General features: G+C 40.1%; 1 protein-coding gene across 2 annotated transcripts in view; it reads right to left on the bottom strand.

Moving 5' to 3' along the window:
* kcnb2.S (potassium channel, voltage gated Shab related subfamily B, member 2 S homeolog) overlaps positions 1-18,638 on the bottom strand; it is a 143,901-nt gene extending 125,263 nt beyond the window's left edge. The window contains exons 1-2 of one of the 2 annotated variants that reach the window (XM_018268551.2): positions 17,960-18,638; positions 4,050-4,747 (exon numbers count right to left, since the gene is read on the bottom strand). In XM_018268551.2, the coding sequence (XP_018124040.1) occupies positions 4,050-4,628 (579 nt within the window). In that variant the 5' untranslated portion in view covers positions 4,629-4,747; positions 17,960-18,638. 2 annotated transcript variants of the gene reach the window in all.
* Between the last annotated feature and the right edge of the window lie 452 nt (positions 18,639-19,090).

Below are 19,090 nucleotides of genomic sequence, written 5' to 3'. Positions count from 1 at the left end.
AGAATGCAGGGGAGTACAGGTTTACCCACGGGTTGGTCGGGTTCAGCCCAAAACATGCACAAGTGGGATCGGGTCAAGTTCTTCCTGCTGCCCTTCCTGCCCATGACTTAGGGCTGAAACACAAGGTGTGCCTTCTTCAAATCCGACGTGATGAGAGGAAGCAGATGCGACGAGTCAGATGCGCTGAAGATAATGTAAGTAATAGGAATGTCAGACCTACAAGTTGCGTGCATCCAACACAACACAACTGTCGGATGAAGACGCAACATGCAGCGTTCGCATCCAGCAGTCGTGACGTGTTGGAGGCACGCAGCTTGTAGGTCTGACATTCTTATTATTTACAATATACATTCGGCGCATCCGCTTGCCCTCATCGCGTCGGATCTGAAGAAGGCACACAGTGTGGTTCAGCCCTTAAGTGTGCTCCACTTCTGGAGGCGTGTATTCAGGGCCGTATTTATATATAGGCACCCGAGGGACTGTGCCTAGGGCTGCACGGATTTGGGGGGGGGCTATTTTTTTTTTTAAAACCCTCCCCATCCTCCGCCATGGATTTCCATAGGAAATCTGTTGACGGAACTGAGGGGGTGAAGGGTTGGGGGGCCGAGGAAAAATGCAGAAGTGAATAAATCGTGTGGCGTCAGGGCACACAATGAGTGACGTCAGCATGCACGATGTAGGGGTGGCATCGGACCTAAATACAGCCCTGTGTGTATTCATAGATTCATCATTAGAGTGCAGGTTTTACATTTTCAGCTTTAAAGGCCCACAACCCAGTGATTCCATATTAAATAAGTTATGTATGTTTCCATGTTTTGATTCAAAGGAATTGTTCAGTATAAAAAACTGGGTAAATAGAAAAAAAAATGTTTCTAATATAGTTAGTTAGTCAAAATGTAATCTATAAAGGCTGGAGTGACTGGATGTCTTACATCAGTGGTCCCCAACCAGTAGCTCGCGAGCAACATGTTGCTCACCAACCCCTTGGATGTTGCTCCCAGTGGCCTCAAAGCAGGTGCTTACTTTTGAATTCCAGGCTTGGAGGCAAGTTTTGGTTGCATAATAACCCGGTTTACTGCCAAATAGAGCATCCTGTAGGCTGCCAGTCCACATAGGGGCCACCAAATAGCCAATCACAGCCCTTATTTGGCATTCCAGGAACTTTTTGCATGCTTGTGTTGCTCTCCAACTCTTTTTATTTTTGAATGTGGATCATGGGTAAAAAAGGTTGGGGACCCCTGTCTTACATCATAGCCAGGTCGAATGCAGTCCCGCGATCCGACTGCCCGTATAGCCTCCATTCTGATTCGAATGTTGGGCCCCAGGGCCCACGATCGGATCAGCCTGATATCGCCCACTTCAATGTGGGCATATCTGGGAGAGATCCGCTTGTTTGGAGACATCGCCAAACGAGCGGATCCTCCTGTGTATGGCCACCTTTAAGATTACATTTTTGGCTAAATAACTATATTAGAAACATTTTTTGTTTTGCTCAACCCCATCTATTTACCCAGTTTTTATTTTTACACTGAACTGTTCCTTTAAGCATGAAAATGCACACACTGAACTTTAATAATGCATGTTTAACCAAGCTACAAGAAACAGGAGGTAACAAACATCTACACACAGCTAATAGCTGAGGCCATTCATTGTGGTTTATTTCTGTGTATATTTCATATAAATAAGAAGAGCTATTGTACTCTTACAGCATGAGATTATTCAAATTTGGGAATCTTAAATGATTCCCTGTAGTTAATAATTTTCCCAACTGTCAGAAAAACATTCCAAACAGGCAGAAATATCTTACAAACCGGCACATTTGTCAAATCAGATAGATGTGTTACTTAGGCAAAATGCATTATTTTGCTTTGAGCAGTTGCCCACTATTCTGCTCTAAACTGTGTTAGAACTCAGCAGCAGAACTGATCTCTAACATCCCCTGATGCCTGAAGAAAACTAGATAAATGAGTTGTCAAATGGAAAAGTTGCTGCTGAATGTAAAAAAGCTCGTTATGAGCTACATATCTAGATTAGATGATTATATTATATAACTCAACGTTATAAGATGCCTGCTCTTCTATTTTGGTAATTTCAATTGACATTCTTGTTCAATCTGTTGTTAGACAGCAACTCTTGGTTGTCATCTGTAGATGTAAAATTACTGTCCTGAAGGTACTGCCTGTTCCTGTTCTAAATCCATTATCTACAAGCACTATAATGAAAGCATACACAAAACAGGACAAGGGAACACCAGGTCTCAGAGAGTGCTGGGCCCTGCAGCATTTTAATGAGGTGGTTCACCTTTATGTTAACTTTAATATGCTATAGACTTTTCAATTTTTCAGTTGGTCTTCATTTTTTCTCTTTTTGTTTTTAAATTCTTTGCCTTCTTTTCGTATGAGTATTTCCAACTTTTAAATGGGGGGGTCACTGACCCCCATCTAAAAACAAATGCTCTGTAAGGCAGATATATTATTATTGCTACTGATATTATTCATCTTTCTATTCAGACACTCTCCTATGTATTTTACAGTCTCTTATTCAAATCGATGCATGGTTGCTAAGATGATTTGGACCCTAGCAACCCGATTCCTGAAATTGCAAACATGAGAGGTGCTGAATAAAAAGCTGACTAGAGCAAAAACCACAAATAATAAAAACATGAAAACCATTTGCAAATGTTCTCATTCTCTACATCATACTAAAAGTTAATTTAAAGGTGAACAGCCCCTTTAATATCTATAAAAAAGCTTGGTTCCATGGTTAAACTACAATGGTTAGAGAGACAAGGTGCCCCATAATATATTGTAAATAGTTCACCGAGTAGTAGATGGTGTTCCGGGCGCACCAGCCCCAGACCCCAAGCTTTAGGGAGCGGCACACCAGAAAATTGTAAGAAAGAACAGGGCTGTCCAGCACTCAAATGGATCCACAGGACCAGAAAAGTTTTAAAGGGATACTGTCATGGGAGAAACAATTTTTTCAAAATGAATCAGTTAATAGTGCTGCTCCAGCAGAATTCTGCACTGAAATCCATTTCTCAAAAGAGCAAACAGATTTTTTTACATTCAATTTTGAAATCTGACATGGGGCTAGACATGTTGTCAATTTCCCAGCTGCCCCAAGTCATGTGACTTGTGCTCTGATAAACTTCAATCACTCTTTACTGCTGTACTGCAAGTTGGAGTGATATCAACCCCCTCCCTTTCCCCCTTCCAGCAGCCAAACAAAAGAACAATGGGAAGGTAACCAGATAACAGCTCCCTCACACAAGATAACAGATTTAAGAACAACACTCAATAGTAAAAACCCATGTCCCACTGAGACACATTCAGTTACATTGAGAAGGAAAAACAGCAGCCTGCCAGAAAGTATTTCTCGCCAAAAGTGCAGGCACAAGTCACATGACTGGGGGCAGCTGGGAAATCGACAAAATGTCTAGCCCCATGTCAGATTTCAAAATTGAATATAAAAAAAATCAGTTTGCTCTTTTGAGAAATGGATTCCAGTGCAGAATTTTGCTTGAGCAGCACTATTAACTGATTCATTTTGAAAATTTACTTTTTTTCCCATGACAGTATCCCTTTAAGTTAAAAAATATATCTTTATTTCACGAAGTTAAAAATGTGTACTTGCAACTCCATCTGCCCTACGCGTTTCGTACCCACCAGGGCACTATAAATGGTAATTTATTAATTGTGTAGATTATCATTGTGTAAAAAAAAGGGTGGGGGGGAATCTTGAGTTTAATATATTCTACTTTCCTTCCGCCACGTACGGAACTTTTTTTTTTTGATGTCTTTGACACAAATAATGGTATTCTGGACAAATTTGGAAGATTGGCATGCTCTCTATTTTATATTCAACCATTATTATAATCAAGGTATATTGAACTATCTGGGGACAATATATGATTGGCTGATGAAAATAGGACAATTCTGACAATAGGACAATTAGCTTTCGCTCAACACTTTTCCATTCCCATATTTAGCTTGTAAAAAGATAAAGTGCCCTTGAGCCATAATAAGTGTTATGTGGAAACAACTCACCTTTGCAGCTACAGATGAATTGGGTTTTTCCAGTAAATCCCAGAGCTTTTTTGTTTTTTCTGGACAACATGTATTATCAAATTCTTCACCTTCCCTTTCTCTTAGTGTTTCTGCCTCTCGTCTCAGCTCCTCATTCATCTGTTCTTTTTTCTGATGATATCTAGCCTGGCAACAGGACTCCAGGTATATCTCATCAATTCCCCAAAAATCAAGCTCCTGACCAAAGGATAGAGCACACATCTCCTCCATCATATGTAACTTTCCCGTCCTATAGAAATTTAAAATGGAAGTAAATGCTCCCGGATGTCTGTCAAAAAAATACTCGTTCTCGTTGAGGTTATAGTCATCACATACATCCAGGAGGCTTTCATGGGTATTACAGTCCCTCAGTTTCCCTAATCTTGTCCTTGGCAATCGGTCTAAAGTCCGCCACAAAACCTCATGGTTCAGACCCCCCACATTTATTTTTACCCTCCGTGAACATGCTTTGCTTCGGATGATCTCCACCGGCTCTGGAGGAAGAGAAAGAGTTGACCTTGAAGTTTTCCTGTTGAGCCCAGGGGGAACTTTTTCTGCCATGTTTGTATGAAACTGAGTTGTGATATCAGTTTCTTTCACTGAGCGGTCATGGGGGAAAAGATGTGATGTCACAATATTTGTGTAGACTCCCAGCAAGAAGGATAATTCAGTGCATCAAGCTGTGAAACAGAGAAACATCTGAATTTGTCAGCCTCAGAGGTAAATACATATACATTTCAACTTAAAACATGTTCTGCATCATTCATACTCTATCAGCTATTCAGGGAGAGGAGCAAATAACTTTTCACTGTGACCACTGGGACCATAAAACCAAGTTATGCTTTAGTTATAAAACTACCAAACCCTTTATTCTATTTAAATCAATAGTCTGCCGTGGGAGATGAAACTATAAACTGTGGTCCAATTCCACCCCTAGAAAAAGTGTTTGATGGGTGGCACAGCAAATGAAACCACGAGCCTTATAATAAAACATTTAAACATAAACATTTAGATTATTATAAACATGTAGGGGCAGATTCACTAAGGGTCGAATTTCGAAGTAAAAAATACTTCGAAATTCGACCCTCGAATTGAAATCCTTCGACTTCGAATATCGAAGTCGAAGGATTTAGCGCTAAACGTTCGTTCGATCGATCAAAGGATTTTTCGTTCGATCGACCGATTAAATCCTTCGAATCGAACGATTCGAAGGATTTTAATCCAACGATCGAAGGAAAATCCTTCGATCAAAAAAAGTTTAGCAAGCCTATGGGGACCTTCCCCATAGGCTAACATTGACTTCGGTAGGTTTTATCTGCCGAAGTAGGGGGTCGAAGTTTTTTTTAAAGGGAAAGTACTTCGACTATCGAATGGTCGAATAGTCGAACGATTTTTCGTTCGATTCGTTCGATTTCGTTCGTATTCGAACGAATTTAACCAATTCGATGGTCGAAGTACCCAAAAAATACTTCGAAATTCGAATTTTTTTCATTCGAATCCTTCACTCAAGCTTAGTGAATCGGCCCCTTAGATTATATGAGCTAATAACTACTGTTAAAGAAAGGGGAAACACTTTAAAAACCTTAGAAGCAAAACACACTGCCAATGCTTACAAGAAGATATAAAGGAAAGCAAATGAAGACTTTAAATGAGTATGGTTTGCCTTCAGTATCTTTTATAATTGCGTTTATACGTGTGGAAGCTGTCACGCTGCTTGCCATAGAGAACATTAGCAAAAGTGCAGTCTTTACGACTTCCAGGGAGATTGCTTGCATCCTATTGGGAATGCACATTAGCTTTCATTTATGACGTGGGTTTAAATGCGAATGTGCAAAAATGGAATACTCCATGCACACAATAAGCTGTGACTTCAGGCTTTGTGGGTCATTTAAGGGAAATGCATGAAACATCAGTAATAAATTGGTTTTATTTGCCTGTAAAATGAACATCAAAACAAAGCAACTTTCTGAAACTTCCATTTGGAAGTACAGATATAAAGCACCCGAGGGAAGTAAATGCCGTGCAGCATTGAGGAATTATTCTGCCTGTGGTGCTTTTGCATATGCCAAGCCTAAACATGGCTGATAATAGTACAGTCTATGTCATAGTGTCTGCCAGCTTTCCTCTCTACCTAGAGAAAACATTCCTTGCATATAAATATCATGGGAACTGTCAGATCAAAGGAAGATCCTCTGAACACTATGGGGTAAATTTATCAAAGAGTGAAATTCCGCCACTAATGTGAAATTCCGCAGCTCTCAATTCATTTCTATGGGATTTTGAAAGGCGTATTTATCAATGTGTGAAAGTGAAAGTTCACCGATTGATAAATGCGCCGATAAAAATTCCATAGAAATGAATGGAGAGTGGCGGAATTTCACTCTAGTGGCGGAACTTCACTATTAACTTCACTCTTTGATAAATATACCCCTATAACTGGCCAAGAGAGATTCTAATTGGACATGGAGCAGGGCGTCCGGTGTACACAGACAAGCTTAGACTCAACATTACTCTATATTTATATGGTTATCTCCACATTTGTAATAATAGGTGAGAATTACTGGCACACAACTCTACTGGAGGGGCCCTATGCCATACTTCCCAACATCTGAAAATTGTAAAGAGGGATAAAAACATCAGACGTGCGTACCGGGCCGAAATGTTTTTGACCATGCCCATCTTATGACCACACCCCCTTATTACCATTCATTTTACAAAATTTGGCAGGTTCTGAAAGTTTGAACACATTTCTGGGAGTTTAGGGCAATGTCGTGTTATAGCAGTTTTGCTAATAAAGTTGAAATTGCCCTTTAAGCCCAACCATTTTTGCACCACAGACCAGTTTTAAACAAGACAATTTTTATGAGGACATGGGGGAGGGGGTGAATGTAGATGCATGGGTGCATTTCAGGATTACCAAAAAACTGTTTATATAATATTTTGGTCCTTATTGCGATCAGTAGAAAGCTTCCTGCCTGGGCTTTGCACAGCTATTGTGAAGGCAATGGTGCATCAGGGAGCTGGGATTGCAGGTAATTACAGCCTTTTTCATTGTTTTTGCAGCTATTATAGACTGCAGCTGGGACTAGAGGTGGCCCAATTCAGCCCAGCAGCGCCCCGCAACTGGTCTGAGGCCGATTGGTTGGGAACCATTGCTTTGGGGACATGTGTTCACTGTGAAGTCTCCCCAAGCTGCGGGTTTGGGACGCTGCACCCGGACCAGAGGCGTGGAGTGGTGAGTGACCTATTAACATCAAATGCATACTGAAAGGTGAAATTGAAACTTAAGCGATAGGTCCGGGGCAGTTGCACCCGGACCTGCTCATTCACAGGGTGAGTGTCGCAGGTTTTAAGCCCGTTGTTTGTAAAGGGTTTTTGAATGTAGTGAGTTGGAACACTCCCTAATTGGTATATTGACCCCGCTTTAAGCCTAAGTTCTCCCAAGAGACCTGCTTATCTTAATTAGTTACATTTGTACATTTGCTTATCTTAAATTGTTTCAAGAGTATCAAGTGCAGCCGCTCATGGTTCTGGGCTCTTTGCCAAAAAGCCTCTTATTTTAATTATGTTTCAGAAACTTTGCATCATTTTCTGACAGCAGTGCAGGAGATCAAAGACACATTCGGGTCTTTTCAGAAACAAATGTGGAACTGCTGGCTGAGCTGTCAAAATCGGGACTTTCCCACAGAAAACAGGACAGTTGGGAGGCATGCCCTGTGAGTGTCGGAATCTATTGTTGAGGCTGCCATTTTATTATTGCAGGCAATAGTTAGATAGATCATATGCTGATTTACTGGCCCATTCTATAGTGCTCCTGGAGAAGTGCTGGAAGTTGCCACTTTTAGTATGTTACAAAATGAATAATTCTAAGCAACTTTTCAATTGACCTTCATTTTTTCTTTGTTATTATTTTTTAAATTATTTTTCTTCCTCTGACTCTTTCCAGCTTTCAAATCGCTCTATACAATGAATCATCCTAAAAGTTAATTTAAAGATGAACAACCCCTTTGACATCAAGAACCCATAGGTGTGACATGCACAGGGAACTCTCACCTGGCTAATGTAGGTATGAGGTACAGAGATCCCTTGCACCCCGCCTTGTACCTCGTGCACTAAAGTCAGTGCAACTGGCAAACTAGCACACTGTTAAATTAATTGAGCACCAGCATTAGTGGATGAGCCCTTCTGTATGGTAATAGAATCCTAATACAAATTAGAGTTGTACAGAGGACAAACAAAACCATGGGAGGCCACTAAAAAACATTTTCAGGAATTAAAAAATCAGTACTCCACTGCAGCCTTAACATTTACCTTAAACATCACTTTCCAGCATTCTATGTAATAGTGCACTTTGCTGTAACGGAACTAAAAATCAATATTATATTTAAATGTATTAGCTCAATAGCTTTGTGGGTCTATTTATACATTTGGATAAAACTGGTAAGATTTTGTACAAAATGCTGGTAACTTGGCGTTGGAAAATATTTGTACAATTGTCAAAATGTAATTCATTAATTATTTGCAGAACACCGACCACAGGGCACTTTGTTTATTGTGTTGGGTAAAAATAAAACGTCTGATCAATAAGCCTGCACAGTGGCTATTCCTGTCCTCCCACTGGGATATATTATAAACCTCCACTTTAGTGACCCTTGCTATGCTCAGGCATAGATGTTACAGCACTGACAGTAAATTCCTACACTTTGCATATCTATTACTGTTTCTGTGTGTGTATAGCAGAGTGAGGTGCTACAGGCTGACTAGCTGGGTTTGATTAGCCTTGGGTGGCTGTTTAGTAGCCCTTAAAACCCAGGCTGGTCAGTCTTTCAGAATCTGTCACGCAGAGAGGGTCTGGGAATCAAACGTTAAGGATCCCATGTGTCTGTGCACACACTGGAACCCGCTGGAAGGTCTGTAAAGGTGGACATACACTGGTCGATAAAAGCTGCCAATAGACCGAGTTGGCAGCTTATTGCCCCGTGTATGGGGCTTCCTTAATCGATATCTGGCAGAAAGTCGGGCAGATGATGATTGGACAGGACTAAAAATCCCATTGGATTGCGGGCGGATTGCATCAACGAACTGATGCGCCCGCAATCCAATGGGATTTTTAGTCCTGTCCAATCATCATCTGCCCGACTTTCTGCCAGATATCGATTGAGGAAGCCCGTCGGAGGGCCCCATACACGGGCCAATAAGCTGCCAACTTGCCCGTTACCCTTTGTTATGATCCGATCATTGGGCCCATGATCGGATTTGCCCGATATCGCCCACCTCAAGATGGGCATATCGGGGGGAGGTCGACTCTTTTGGTGACATCACCAAACGAGCAGATCTCTCAGTGTATGGCCACCTTTATTCTACTGCCTTTTTTGGTGTTATTGAACTTATACTGCTGCTGAGAGCTATATTTGTTGTTTGGAACGAAAAACTGCCTTTATTTTGTACCTGTTTGCTGCCAGCTGAAATAAAAAGCCATTTCTTCTTTAAGAGACTTTTGCTGTCCTGATATTACTCTATGGGAACGTCATAGTGTGACTATTTCTTTTCTAGAGATATATATATATATAATGCACCTAATTTTTAGGTCACCAGCCCTTGACTACAGCAGCCCTCTACGTATTGGTGGTTGAGAATGATGGAAATTTGAAGTCCAACATGAAACTGAGAGAACTGCAATTTGATTTGCCCTCAGCAGTGTCATTGAAGATGTAATATTATGCTTGATAAAGGGTATCTTTTTCCTCCAGAGCTAATAAGCAGAGTTATTTAATAAACACTCCCTTTAACTGTTTGTATGTATAAGGGCTGAACTCCATGGGAGTTTTATGTCTGATGAAAAGTCAGATGCAATCACAGGCGTCAAAATATAATTGAACTGAATGAAAAATCACAGGTACAAACTACATGGTTAGACTGTCGGATGAAGACGCTGCTTTCTGCGTTCACATCCGACAGTTGTGTCTGATGTTATGTCATTTTTTTAGCTGCGACTTCTCATTGAGTCCCATTATACTTTGACGCCTGCGGCTACATCCGATTTCTCGCCTGCATTTCGTCGCCCCGATTCGACGAAAAATGCCTGTGGAGTTTAGCCTAAAGAGTTGAGTACAAGGAGCTGCAATATCTTTCTTAATCTGTATATCATTGCTATACAACCACAGATAATACCATTACCATCAGCTTTCCCATTCAATCTGCCCGTGGGAGACCCTGAAATGAACATCCTGTAACTGAGCACCAAAAGGGAATACTGTATTATAATTTATAAATGTTGTATGATGGTTTCCTATTTTGTCAAGGTATCCTACTTCATTAACATTGCATGCTGTTATTCCAATGGTAGTGGTGTAGCTACAGTACCTGCATATTTTGTATGAGCTCTACTAATTCTGAGGTTCTTCAACCCAATGTATTCCTTTAGACTAGACTTCATACAATCTAAAGTATTTCGCTGGACCTGACTTCTGTGATAGCAACTATAATGAGGGTCTGGTATTAAAGGAAGCATTTTGCACTGGGTAGTGATAATCGCACAGAGACTGAAATGGCACAAAGTCCAGGTGTGACCTTTAAAATCGAAGTCCCATAAATTCCCTTTATGTTTCTTGCACATCCTTTCATTCAAATTGCTCCTTCTGTGCTGTTCCTGTAGTTGTGTTATATTTATCATACACGATCTACTCCAGGAGTGACCATACTTTACTATTCAAAGGTCTACTGGGGGGGGGGCTTATTTATTAAAATCTGAATTTTTCTGATTATTTAAATGAAAAAAGTCTGACCAAACTAGAATCCACGATATCGTATCTTATTATTAAAAAAGCACAATTTAATCAGATCAGGACAAAAATCAAGCAAAAATCTCAATCGTAAGATTTTTTTTGGAGGGTTTTCGCAAATCGCCTTTTTTTTGTTTTCTTTTTTAAATTTTTCCCGAAACGCATGAATTTTTCTTATTTTTGCCCGAAAAGTCCAAAATAGTTGGATTTTCAAGCTAATTCCAGCGCAGACTACAGAAACTTCCAAATAGGATAGGGATCTCTTAAATACAACCTCGGCGGGTCTGAGATGCCGGATTTTCAGGTTTCTGACTTTTTCCATCCTCTGAGTATAATAAATCCAGAAAAATGATGGGGTTTTCAACATTTGAATTTTTCAAGTTTTTGGCATTCCTTTGTGATGCTGTTTCATTATACAAGGTACTGTTTTATTACTACAGAGTTTTTTGTATAATGGGTTTCCGGATCCCATACCTGTATAATCATTGTGATCTGGTAGCCCATACATTTTGGTACTAATAGTGGTATACTGTATAATATAGGTTATGTTATTTATATGCTTGTCTTCTCAACACAAATTTAAAGCAATGGAGAGGAAGCGATTGTCAAACTGAAATGCCCAGCCTTACAAACATTGCCAGCAAATATTATTGTAATGATGGCAAGAAATAGCAAGAAAATGAATTGCAAAATTCCACAAAGTATCTCACTGGTGCCAGAGGTCTGTGCATGGAGCCCAAATTTATATAAATGGCACTTAGAGTAAGTTTCAGAATATTCCAAACATATACTGGAAATGGCTGGGGGTGAATTCACATCAATACATTTAAGCTTTCTCATCTGCAGGGATAAAATATCCACTGGATCAGTTCTCTGTTCATTTACAGCTACAGGAAATGGCATATACTTTCCACGATGTAAATGATAGTTGGGAAACCCAGCTGAAACAATGACTGTGTTAACAACATACCTCCCAACTGTCCCGTTTTTAGCGGGACAGTCCCGCTTTTGACAGCTCAACCCGAAAGTCCCAATTTTCTCTGCACTGAACAGCTAAACAAAAAGAAACAATGTTTCTAACTTAATTCGATTTTGGCAGAGAGCGCAGAACAGCCACAGCTGCAGATAATTTTGAGATAAGCAAATAAGTAATTGTAACAATATGATATAACAGGTCTCTTGGGAGAAGTTAGACTCATAGCTTAAAGGGCAATTCACCTTCATTAAAAAAACTGTAATAAATAAAAAAAACACAGAAACACGTTCAAACTTTCATAACCTGCCAAATTTTGTAAAATGAACATGGTAATTAGGGGGTGTGACCACACAAATGGGTGTGGTCAAACAAAATTTTTGTCCCTCTTTTTATTTCCAAAATGTTGGGAGGTATGATATTATAAAATAGGATACTGACTTTAGAAATACCACTATTTTGGCATTTACTTTCTTCTTGCAATTAAATGATTTTGCATATACTGTATATAAATCTAAAGCCTTATGCATTGCATATTGGTACCTTAGGACATTTTAATGCATTGTATGTTGCTATCGGGTATTTCTAGGAGTGTTCCAAGTATTGGGTATTGTATATATACACCCTATAGGGCGTGCTCCGAGGGTTTAGTATTCAACAACTTTTCCAGGATTCAGATTCAACTGGGGAAGTGAATTCTTTCCTTGCATGACATTTCATTTCTGATTATGCCTAAATGATAATGTGCAAGTAAATATCTTTTTTTGGAGGATTCTGTATTGGATGGATCCCAGTGTCGGACTGGCCCACAGGGATACCAGGAAAAGTCCCGGTGGGTCCAGGTTTCAGTGGGCCCTCATGCTGCTAAACTTTTGGCCTATTTCATGGCCATTCTCTATTTCTATGAGAACAAAGAGGCTAAAGAGGTGGAATAATAAATTATAGTATGTAAAGAAAAGAGACTAGGAGAATAGACGTTGAGTGAGGAGAGGAAGAAAATAGTACTGAGGGTGGGCCCCTGGTCTAAAAACTGGTCAAATATGTTTTGGTGGGCCCCTCTTGTCCCAGTCCGACACTGATGGATCCAATCCCTACTACACCTTGATGGGTCAATAGAAAATATACATTGTAACAAACAATGGAGGATATGTAATAATATAGGAAAAAAATGTGACTACCGAACATATTGAACGTATAGCCAGGTAGTATAGCAATAGTTCATGCCCTAAAGCAGTGACCCCCAACCAATAGCTCGTGAGTAACATGTTGCTCTCCAACCCCTTGGATGTTGCTCACAGTGGGCCAATAAGCAGGTGCTTATTTTTGCATGCCAGGCTTGGAAGCAAGTTTTGACTGCATAAAAACTAAGTATAGTGCCAAGTAGAGCCTTCTGTAGACTGCCAGTCCACATAGGGGCTACCAAATAACCAATCACAGCCCTTATTTGGCACCCCAAGGGACTTTTTCATGCTTGTGTTGCTCCCCAACTCTTTTTACAGTTGAATGTGGCTCACGGGTAAAAAAGGTTGGGGACCCCTACCCTAAAGACTGCCATCACTCGACTCACACCCTTGTGTTGTCCTACACTACAGTATATGCTTGGGTTTGATTCGGCTGAAAACAATGGGGTTAAATTACCAAAAAGTGCAAAAGAATTTACCAAATACCTCACTTGTCACCATTTGAATGCCAAGCAGCAACATATAAAGTTATCAAAGAGAATTTATAAGTTATGTATTCATTATAGGCATCAACATTTTCCAGAATAATTTCCAGCATAAAACCCAGTGGTGCTTTGTAAATGCTACTTTTTACCACTGGAATTTTCTTGCAGCTTTAATTTTTCATAAATACCTGTATGAGCTACACCATAAAAAAATCACAGTGTACAGGTATGGGAGCTGTTATGCAGAATGCTCGGTACCTGGGGTTTTTCCGGATAATCTTTGCATAATTTGGATCTTTATTCCTCAAGTCTACTACTTGAAAATCATGTAAACAGGAAATAAACCCAATAGGCTGGTTTTGCTTCCAATAAGGATTCATTATATCTTAGTTGGGATCAAGTACAAGGTACTGTTTTATTATTACAGAGGAAAAGGAAATCAGTTTAAAAAAAAAATTGACTATTTGGATACAATAGAGTCTATAGGGGATGGCCTTTCTGAAATTCAGAACATTCCGGAATAACAGGTTTCCGGATAACGGATCCTATACCTGTACAATAACAGCGTTAAATATAGCAAAATACACACCTTTATAAATTCACCATTTATTTTACATGGCATTTGACACTATTTTTGCAGTGTAGATGCTCAGCATGATAAATAGGACATTATGCTGCCTAATGTCAGAGGAACACATATTGAACGTAACTCCTTTACAGGAATAAAGCTCAGTAAAAAACATTTGGATCTCTGTAATGTATTTCTGTAACATCAGAAGCATGATTAGGTGCAACTTACTTTATACAGACACATAGTTGCCAACTGAGCTTAGATTTTGGGTTTGACTCTCCCGCAGAGAATGCATGGAGCTTGCATGTTTTGCCCGGGTTTCCATGTGGGATTCCTTCCTCACTCCACAAAAACATACAGGCAGGTTCATTGGTTCCTAATAAAATTGACCCTAGTGTGTATGAATAGGACAGGGAGATGGTAAACTCCCCTGGGGTATAAACAGATATAGAGCTCTGATTCGGTTCAGGATTCGGCTCAGGATTTGGCATTGTTCAGCAGATTCGGATTTGTCCAAATCCTTTTGCCTGGCCAAACCGAATGCTAATTTGCATAGGCAAATTAGGGGCGGGGGGAAACTCGTGACTTTGTCACAAAACAAGGAAATAAAAAATGTTTTCCCCTTCCCACCCCTAATTTTCTTATGCAAATTAGGATTCAGCTTCAGTTTGTTATTCGGCCAAATCTCTCAGGAAGGATTCAGGGGTTCACCGAATCCAAAATAGTTGATTTAGTGCATCCCTAATTTAGATAAAATTTTAAAAAAAGAAATTAAATGGTTAACACCCCAACAGACTTGTCAGACCCCCCCCCCCCCAGAAATATCAAAGTAGAAGAACTTTTAAGATGCAATTAAATTTCTTAATGGGAAGATCATCCTACTACCCCTTAAAGTTCAAAGTTAAAGAACGGCCAATTCTATGCAATTCTATGCAATGTTTCAGTTGATCTTCATTTGTTCTTTTTTTTAATAGTTTTTAAATTATTTGCCTTCTTCCAGGTTTCAAACAGGAGTAACTGACATCATCTAAAAAACAAATGCTCTGTGAGGCTACAAATGTATTGTTATGTTATGACTGCTTTTTATTAACCCCCTTTTTTTATTCAGGCCTCTCCTATTCATATTCCAGTCTCTGATTTAAATCAATACATGGTTGCTAGGATAATTTGGACCCTAGAAACCAGATTGCTGAACTTGCAAACTGGAGAGCTGCTCAATAAAAAGCTAAATAACCCAAAATCCACAAATAATAAAAAAATAAACAGTTGCAAAGTGTCCCAGAAATTCACTCTATACATCATACTAAACGATAATTTAAAGGAGAACAGCCCCTTACACATCAAGAGGTGCAACATGCACAGGGAGCTCTCACCTGGCTAATGTCTCTCATTCAAATCATTACATGGTTGCTAGGGTAATTTAATCCCTGGTAACCAGATTGCTGAAATAACACAGTATGAGCTAGTTAAACAACTACAAAATGCTGCAAATAATAAGAAATGAAAACCAACCGCAAAATAGTCTCAATGCCTCACTTTATACATTATACTGAAGGGTAATTTAAAGGTGAAAACCACTAACAATCTAAGGAAGTAGTAATGTAATATATATCAAAAATTTATTGAATTAACCCAAGAAACTTGTTTTTTTTGTTTGTTTTTTTAGCATTTTGACCATTGTCCATAGCCTTCAATGAGACTGGCCATGCCAGACCTATCATTCAGTTGCCTGATCAATGCAAGACTTGAACTGATTAAAACCAGGGTCGGACTGGGGGGCCCACCCCAGACGCAAAGTGGCTCCCCTCCCCGGGGGCCTTGAGTATGTTATGACACTAAGCATGGGAAGCCTAAGCTTGTCTGGGGCTGTAGTTCAGCTGCCCATCCCACCTTATACTAAGAAATGAAGGCTGCCCTCATTGGTCCCGGTTGGGAAAGAGGAAAAACCACATCAGTAGCTGAGACAACTGTTGGATACAATTTGTGTTCTCTTCTGCAAGTAACAGCATGACTTTTATTTAATTCCTTATTTTATTCAGTCTTCCGTTTCTTGCAGGAATTTGGAATAAGCCAACAGCCTTGCTGCTTTGGCATAACCTCCCCTTGCACAGCCAACAATTCAACGTCCAAACAATATTAATTTCAAGATTACCAGTACTTACTGTCTAAAGAAATATAAATCCTTTTAAATGTTAAGTACAGGTATTGGAATTGTTATTTAGAATGCTCAGGGCCTGGGGTTTTCCAGATAAGAGATCTTTCCATAATTTGGTTCTCCGTACATGAAGTTTAATAAACCCAATAGTTTTTGCATCTAATAAGGGTTAATTATATTTTAGTTGGGATCAAGTACAAGGTACTGTTTTATTATTACAGAGGGATCAATTTTAAAAATCTGAATTGTTTGTTTAAAATGGAATCTATGCCTTCCTGTAATTTGGAACTTTCTGGATAAGGGTTTCCAGATAGCAGATCCCATACCTGTATAATTGTAGCAATGCACGTTTAACCCTTTCAAGGGCAATGTGCAATGCATAACAAACATAATAAGACCACAAAGCACGGAACCTACAGTACTGGCAGTTAGATTATCAGAGCATACACCAATATGTGCAGGTAATTGGTTTAAAAAAAATCTGGGTATTGTTGTTTTTTAAATCACTAAGGCCTTTGCCTGATAATTGTGTTGTTGCTGCACACAACTTACTCATGCTGAGATCCCCGGAATGACAGTCTGCTAATAATGTATGCAATATCCAATGACAGCTTTTTTTTTTAAATTGAAAATATTAAACACCCACAGTACTTGGGTTTCATTTTTGTTGCCCTTATGGCAGCTGCTCTTTCAATAGCCTGATTCACAGAAATGGGGGAAAAAAAGCTGAAATCCACCTCCCATTATATAACTGCACTGAAAAACCCACAGGACGAGATACTTACAGCTTAAATGTTATGTAAATTGATTTGTCTGGATTACACGAGCAACGGGGATATATATCCATGTGTTTAAACTGTAACGTGCAGTCCCTGTACTTATAGCAATGCATATATCACTGAGCCCACATAATATAATGTCTATATCATGCCAAATGTACAGTATCAGATCAGATCAGTATGGCAGATCAATACAAGCAGAAGGAGGGAGGAAAACATTTCCCAAGGTTTTAAACTGCCACCCTGAAATCTAGTGTGATCCCTATTACAGCTGCATATATAGGCACACACATATAGCAGCAATGATTAGGCGTTTGCATCTGGATTTATTCACATGTTACTTAAAGCAACTTGTAGATGCTGAGAGTTGTAGTTTAAAACTACAAAAAAGTGTTAGACATCCCTGACCTTCATACCCATCACAAGGAGGACCTTGACTTTCTTTGATGCCCCAGGGCCCCCTGATCTCTATCTTCAGTCCTGCTTCTTCAAGGCAAAGTCATTAAATTTTGATATTATTTATATAGAATCTCCAGGGCAGGAACCATGAGCCCATGCATTTCTGACTATATCCTCCAGCAACTACTGTCTTACTTACAACTGTCTGCTGCCAATGGGGTGTTGGAGCGGTGAAGCTGGAGGGCAGTAAGTTAAATGTGCAACTCAGATTCTGTCTGGGTGATTGTTTACATACACAAGCACACCTACAACTACCGTATGCAGGCATTGAAAAGCATTCATTTTTTGAGTATGAGCAGGCTAAGCATTAGCAGGGAAATATTGCATTAATAGGCCATTTATAGGACACCATCCCAGGTTCAATGCCCTTTGCACCCAGGTTCATGGTGCCCTGTAAGTCCTTCCACCTGATGCCATATTGACAGTGGCTGATCAAAGCTCCTTTGGAAGTAATCCCAGGGTTAGCATTATCCATTTGCCCATTAGGGAAAGCCCTCATGCACTTACCTTGTTCAATGTAATCGCTTCTAGTGGAAGGAAGGTAGGTTCATGCCTTCAGCAGAGCTCGAGAAAAATGGAGCGCCAAAGGAGCCGATTATTCGCCTTGAAAAATAGAAATTTATTGAAGAATCATTAAAAATGGTAAAGGCATGCCCAGAACATGCCTTCAACGGGACTCTGGTGCTCCAGTTAGATGGGGTGCGGGAGAAGCCCCTTCCCAATGAGGGTTAGTGTCATATCTTGCCTGAGTCAGTTCTACAGCAGAATATGGCAAGAACGGAAAAGTAGCAAGAAATCCATGGAACGGTGAACTGGGAGCTCTAGGAAGCAGCGATTCAGAAGCACGAAGTGGACAGGAGCATCCTGAGGCTGCTGCGATCGTCTGTGCCAGGGAACTGCAGCTCCACTCACACAATCACTACACAATCACACACTCACACAGTCATTGTTTCACACCAGGCTGGAGCTGCCTGATAGTCTCTAGAGGTGACAGTTAATTGGATTGGGCTGCACATCACCAAGGGCAGCAGCAGCAGCAGCAACAGATCTGCGTCCAGTGCTCTTCCCCAGAGCCAAGAAATCCCGAGCAGCAGCAGCAGCAACAGCACAGGCTGGAGGAGAGGAGGAGGGGGGTCGGGGGAAGCCTATTCTGAGAACATCTTTTAACCCTTGCCTAGACTCACGCGTCTATTTCTGTCGCTCAGCCTTTAATCTCAGGCAGCCTGTGTCATGCCACCTAGGGCACTCAAACAGAACACTGCACTCTATTTCTATCACATTTTACTTTGCTTTCCACTCATTCAGCTTTTATTTTTTTTTTTATTGAGTTGGTGCCTGTTTGGTTATTCTCCCCAGTTAGTTTGGATGTATTTATTTATTCAATTTATTGAGAGGGGGAAATAGTTGTTTCCAGAGCTGCTGCTGGTCAGTAGAGCAAAGAGGGTGCTAGTAGTCTGGGTGCTTATAGTCTGGGTGCTAGTAGGTTTGCCACCTTTTCTGGAAAAAAATACTGCCTTCCTATATATTTATCATTTTTCCCTATTAATAATATTGGGATCAACCATCATTTTTACCGGCCAGGCCGCTAAAATACCGGTCAGGTGGCAACCCTAGGTGCTAGTAGCAGGGCCGGAACTA

The sequence above is a fragment of the Xenopus laevis genome, chromosome 6S, assembly GCF_017654675.1.
Source record: "Xenopus laevis strain J_2021 chromosome 6S, Xenopus_laevis_v10.1, whole genome shotgun sequence".
Taxonomy (NCBI): domain Eukaryota; kingdom Metazoa; phylum Chordata; class Amphibia; order Anura; family Pipidae; genus Xenopus; species Xenopus laevis.
Note: the sequence above shows the minus strand (reverse complement) of the source record. Positions and strands in the feature narration are given on the sequence as shown.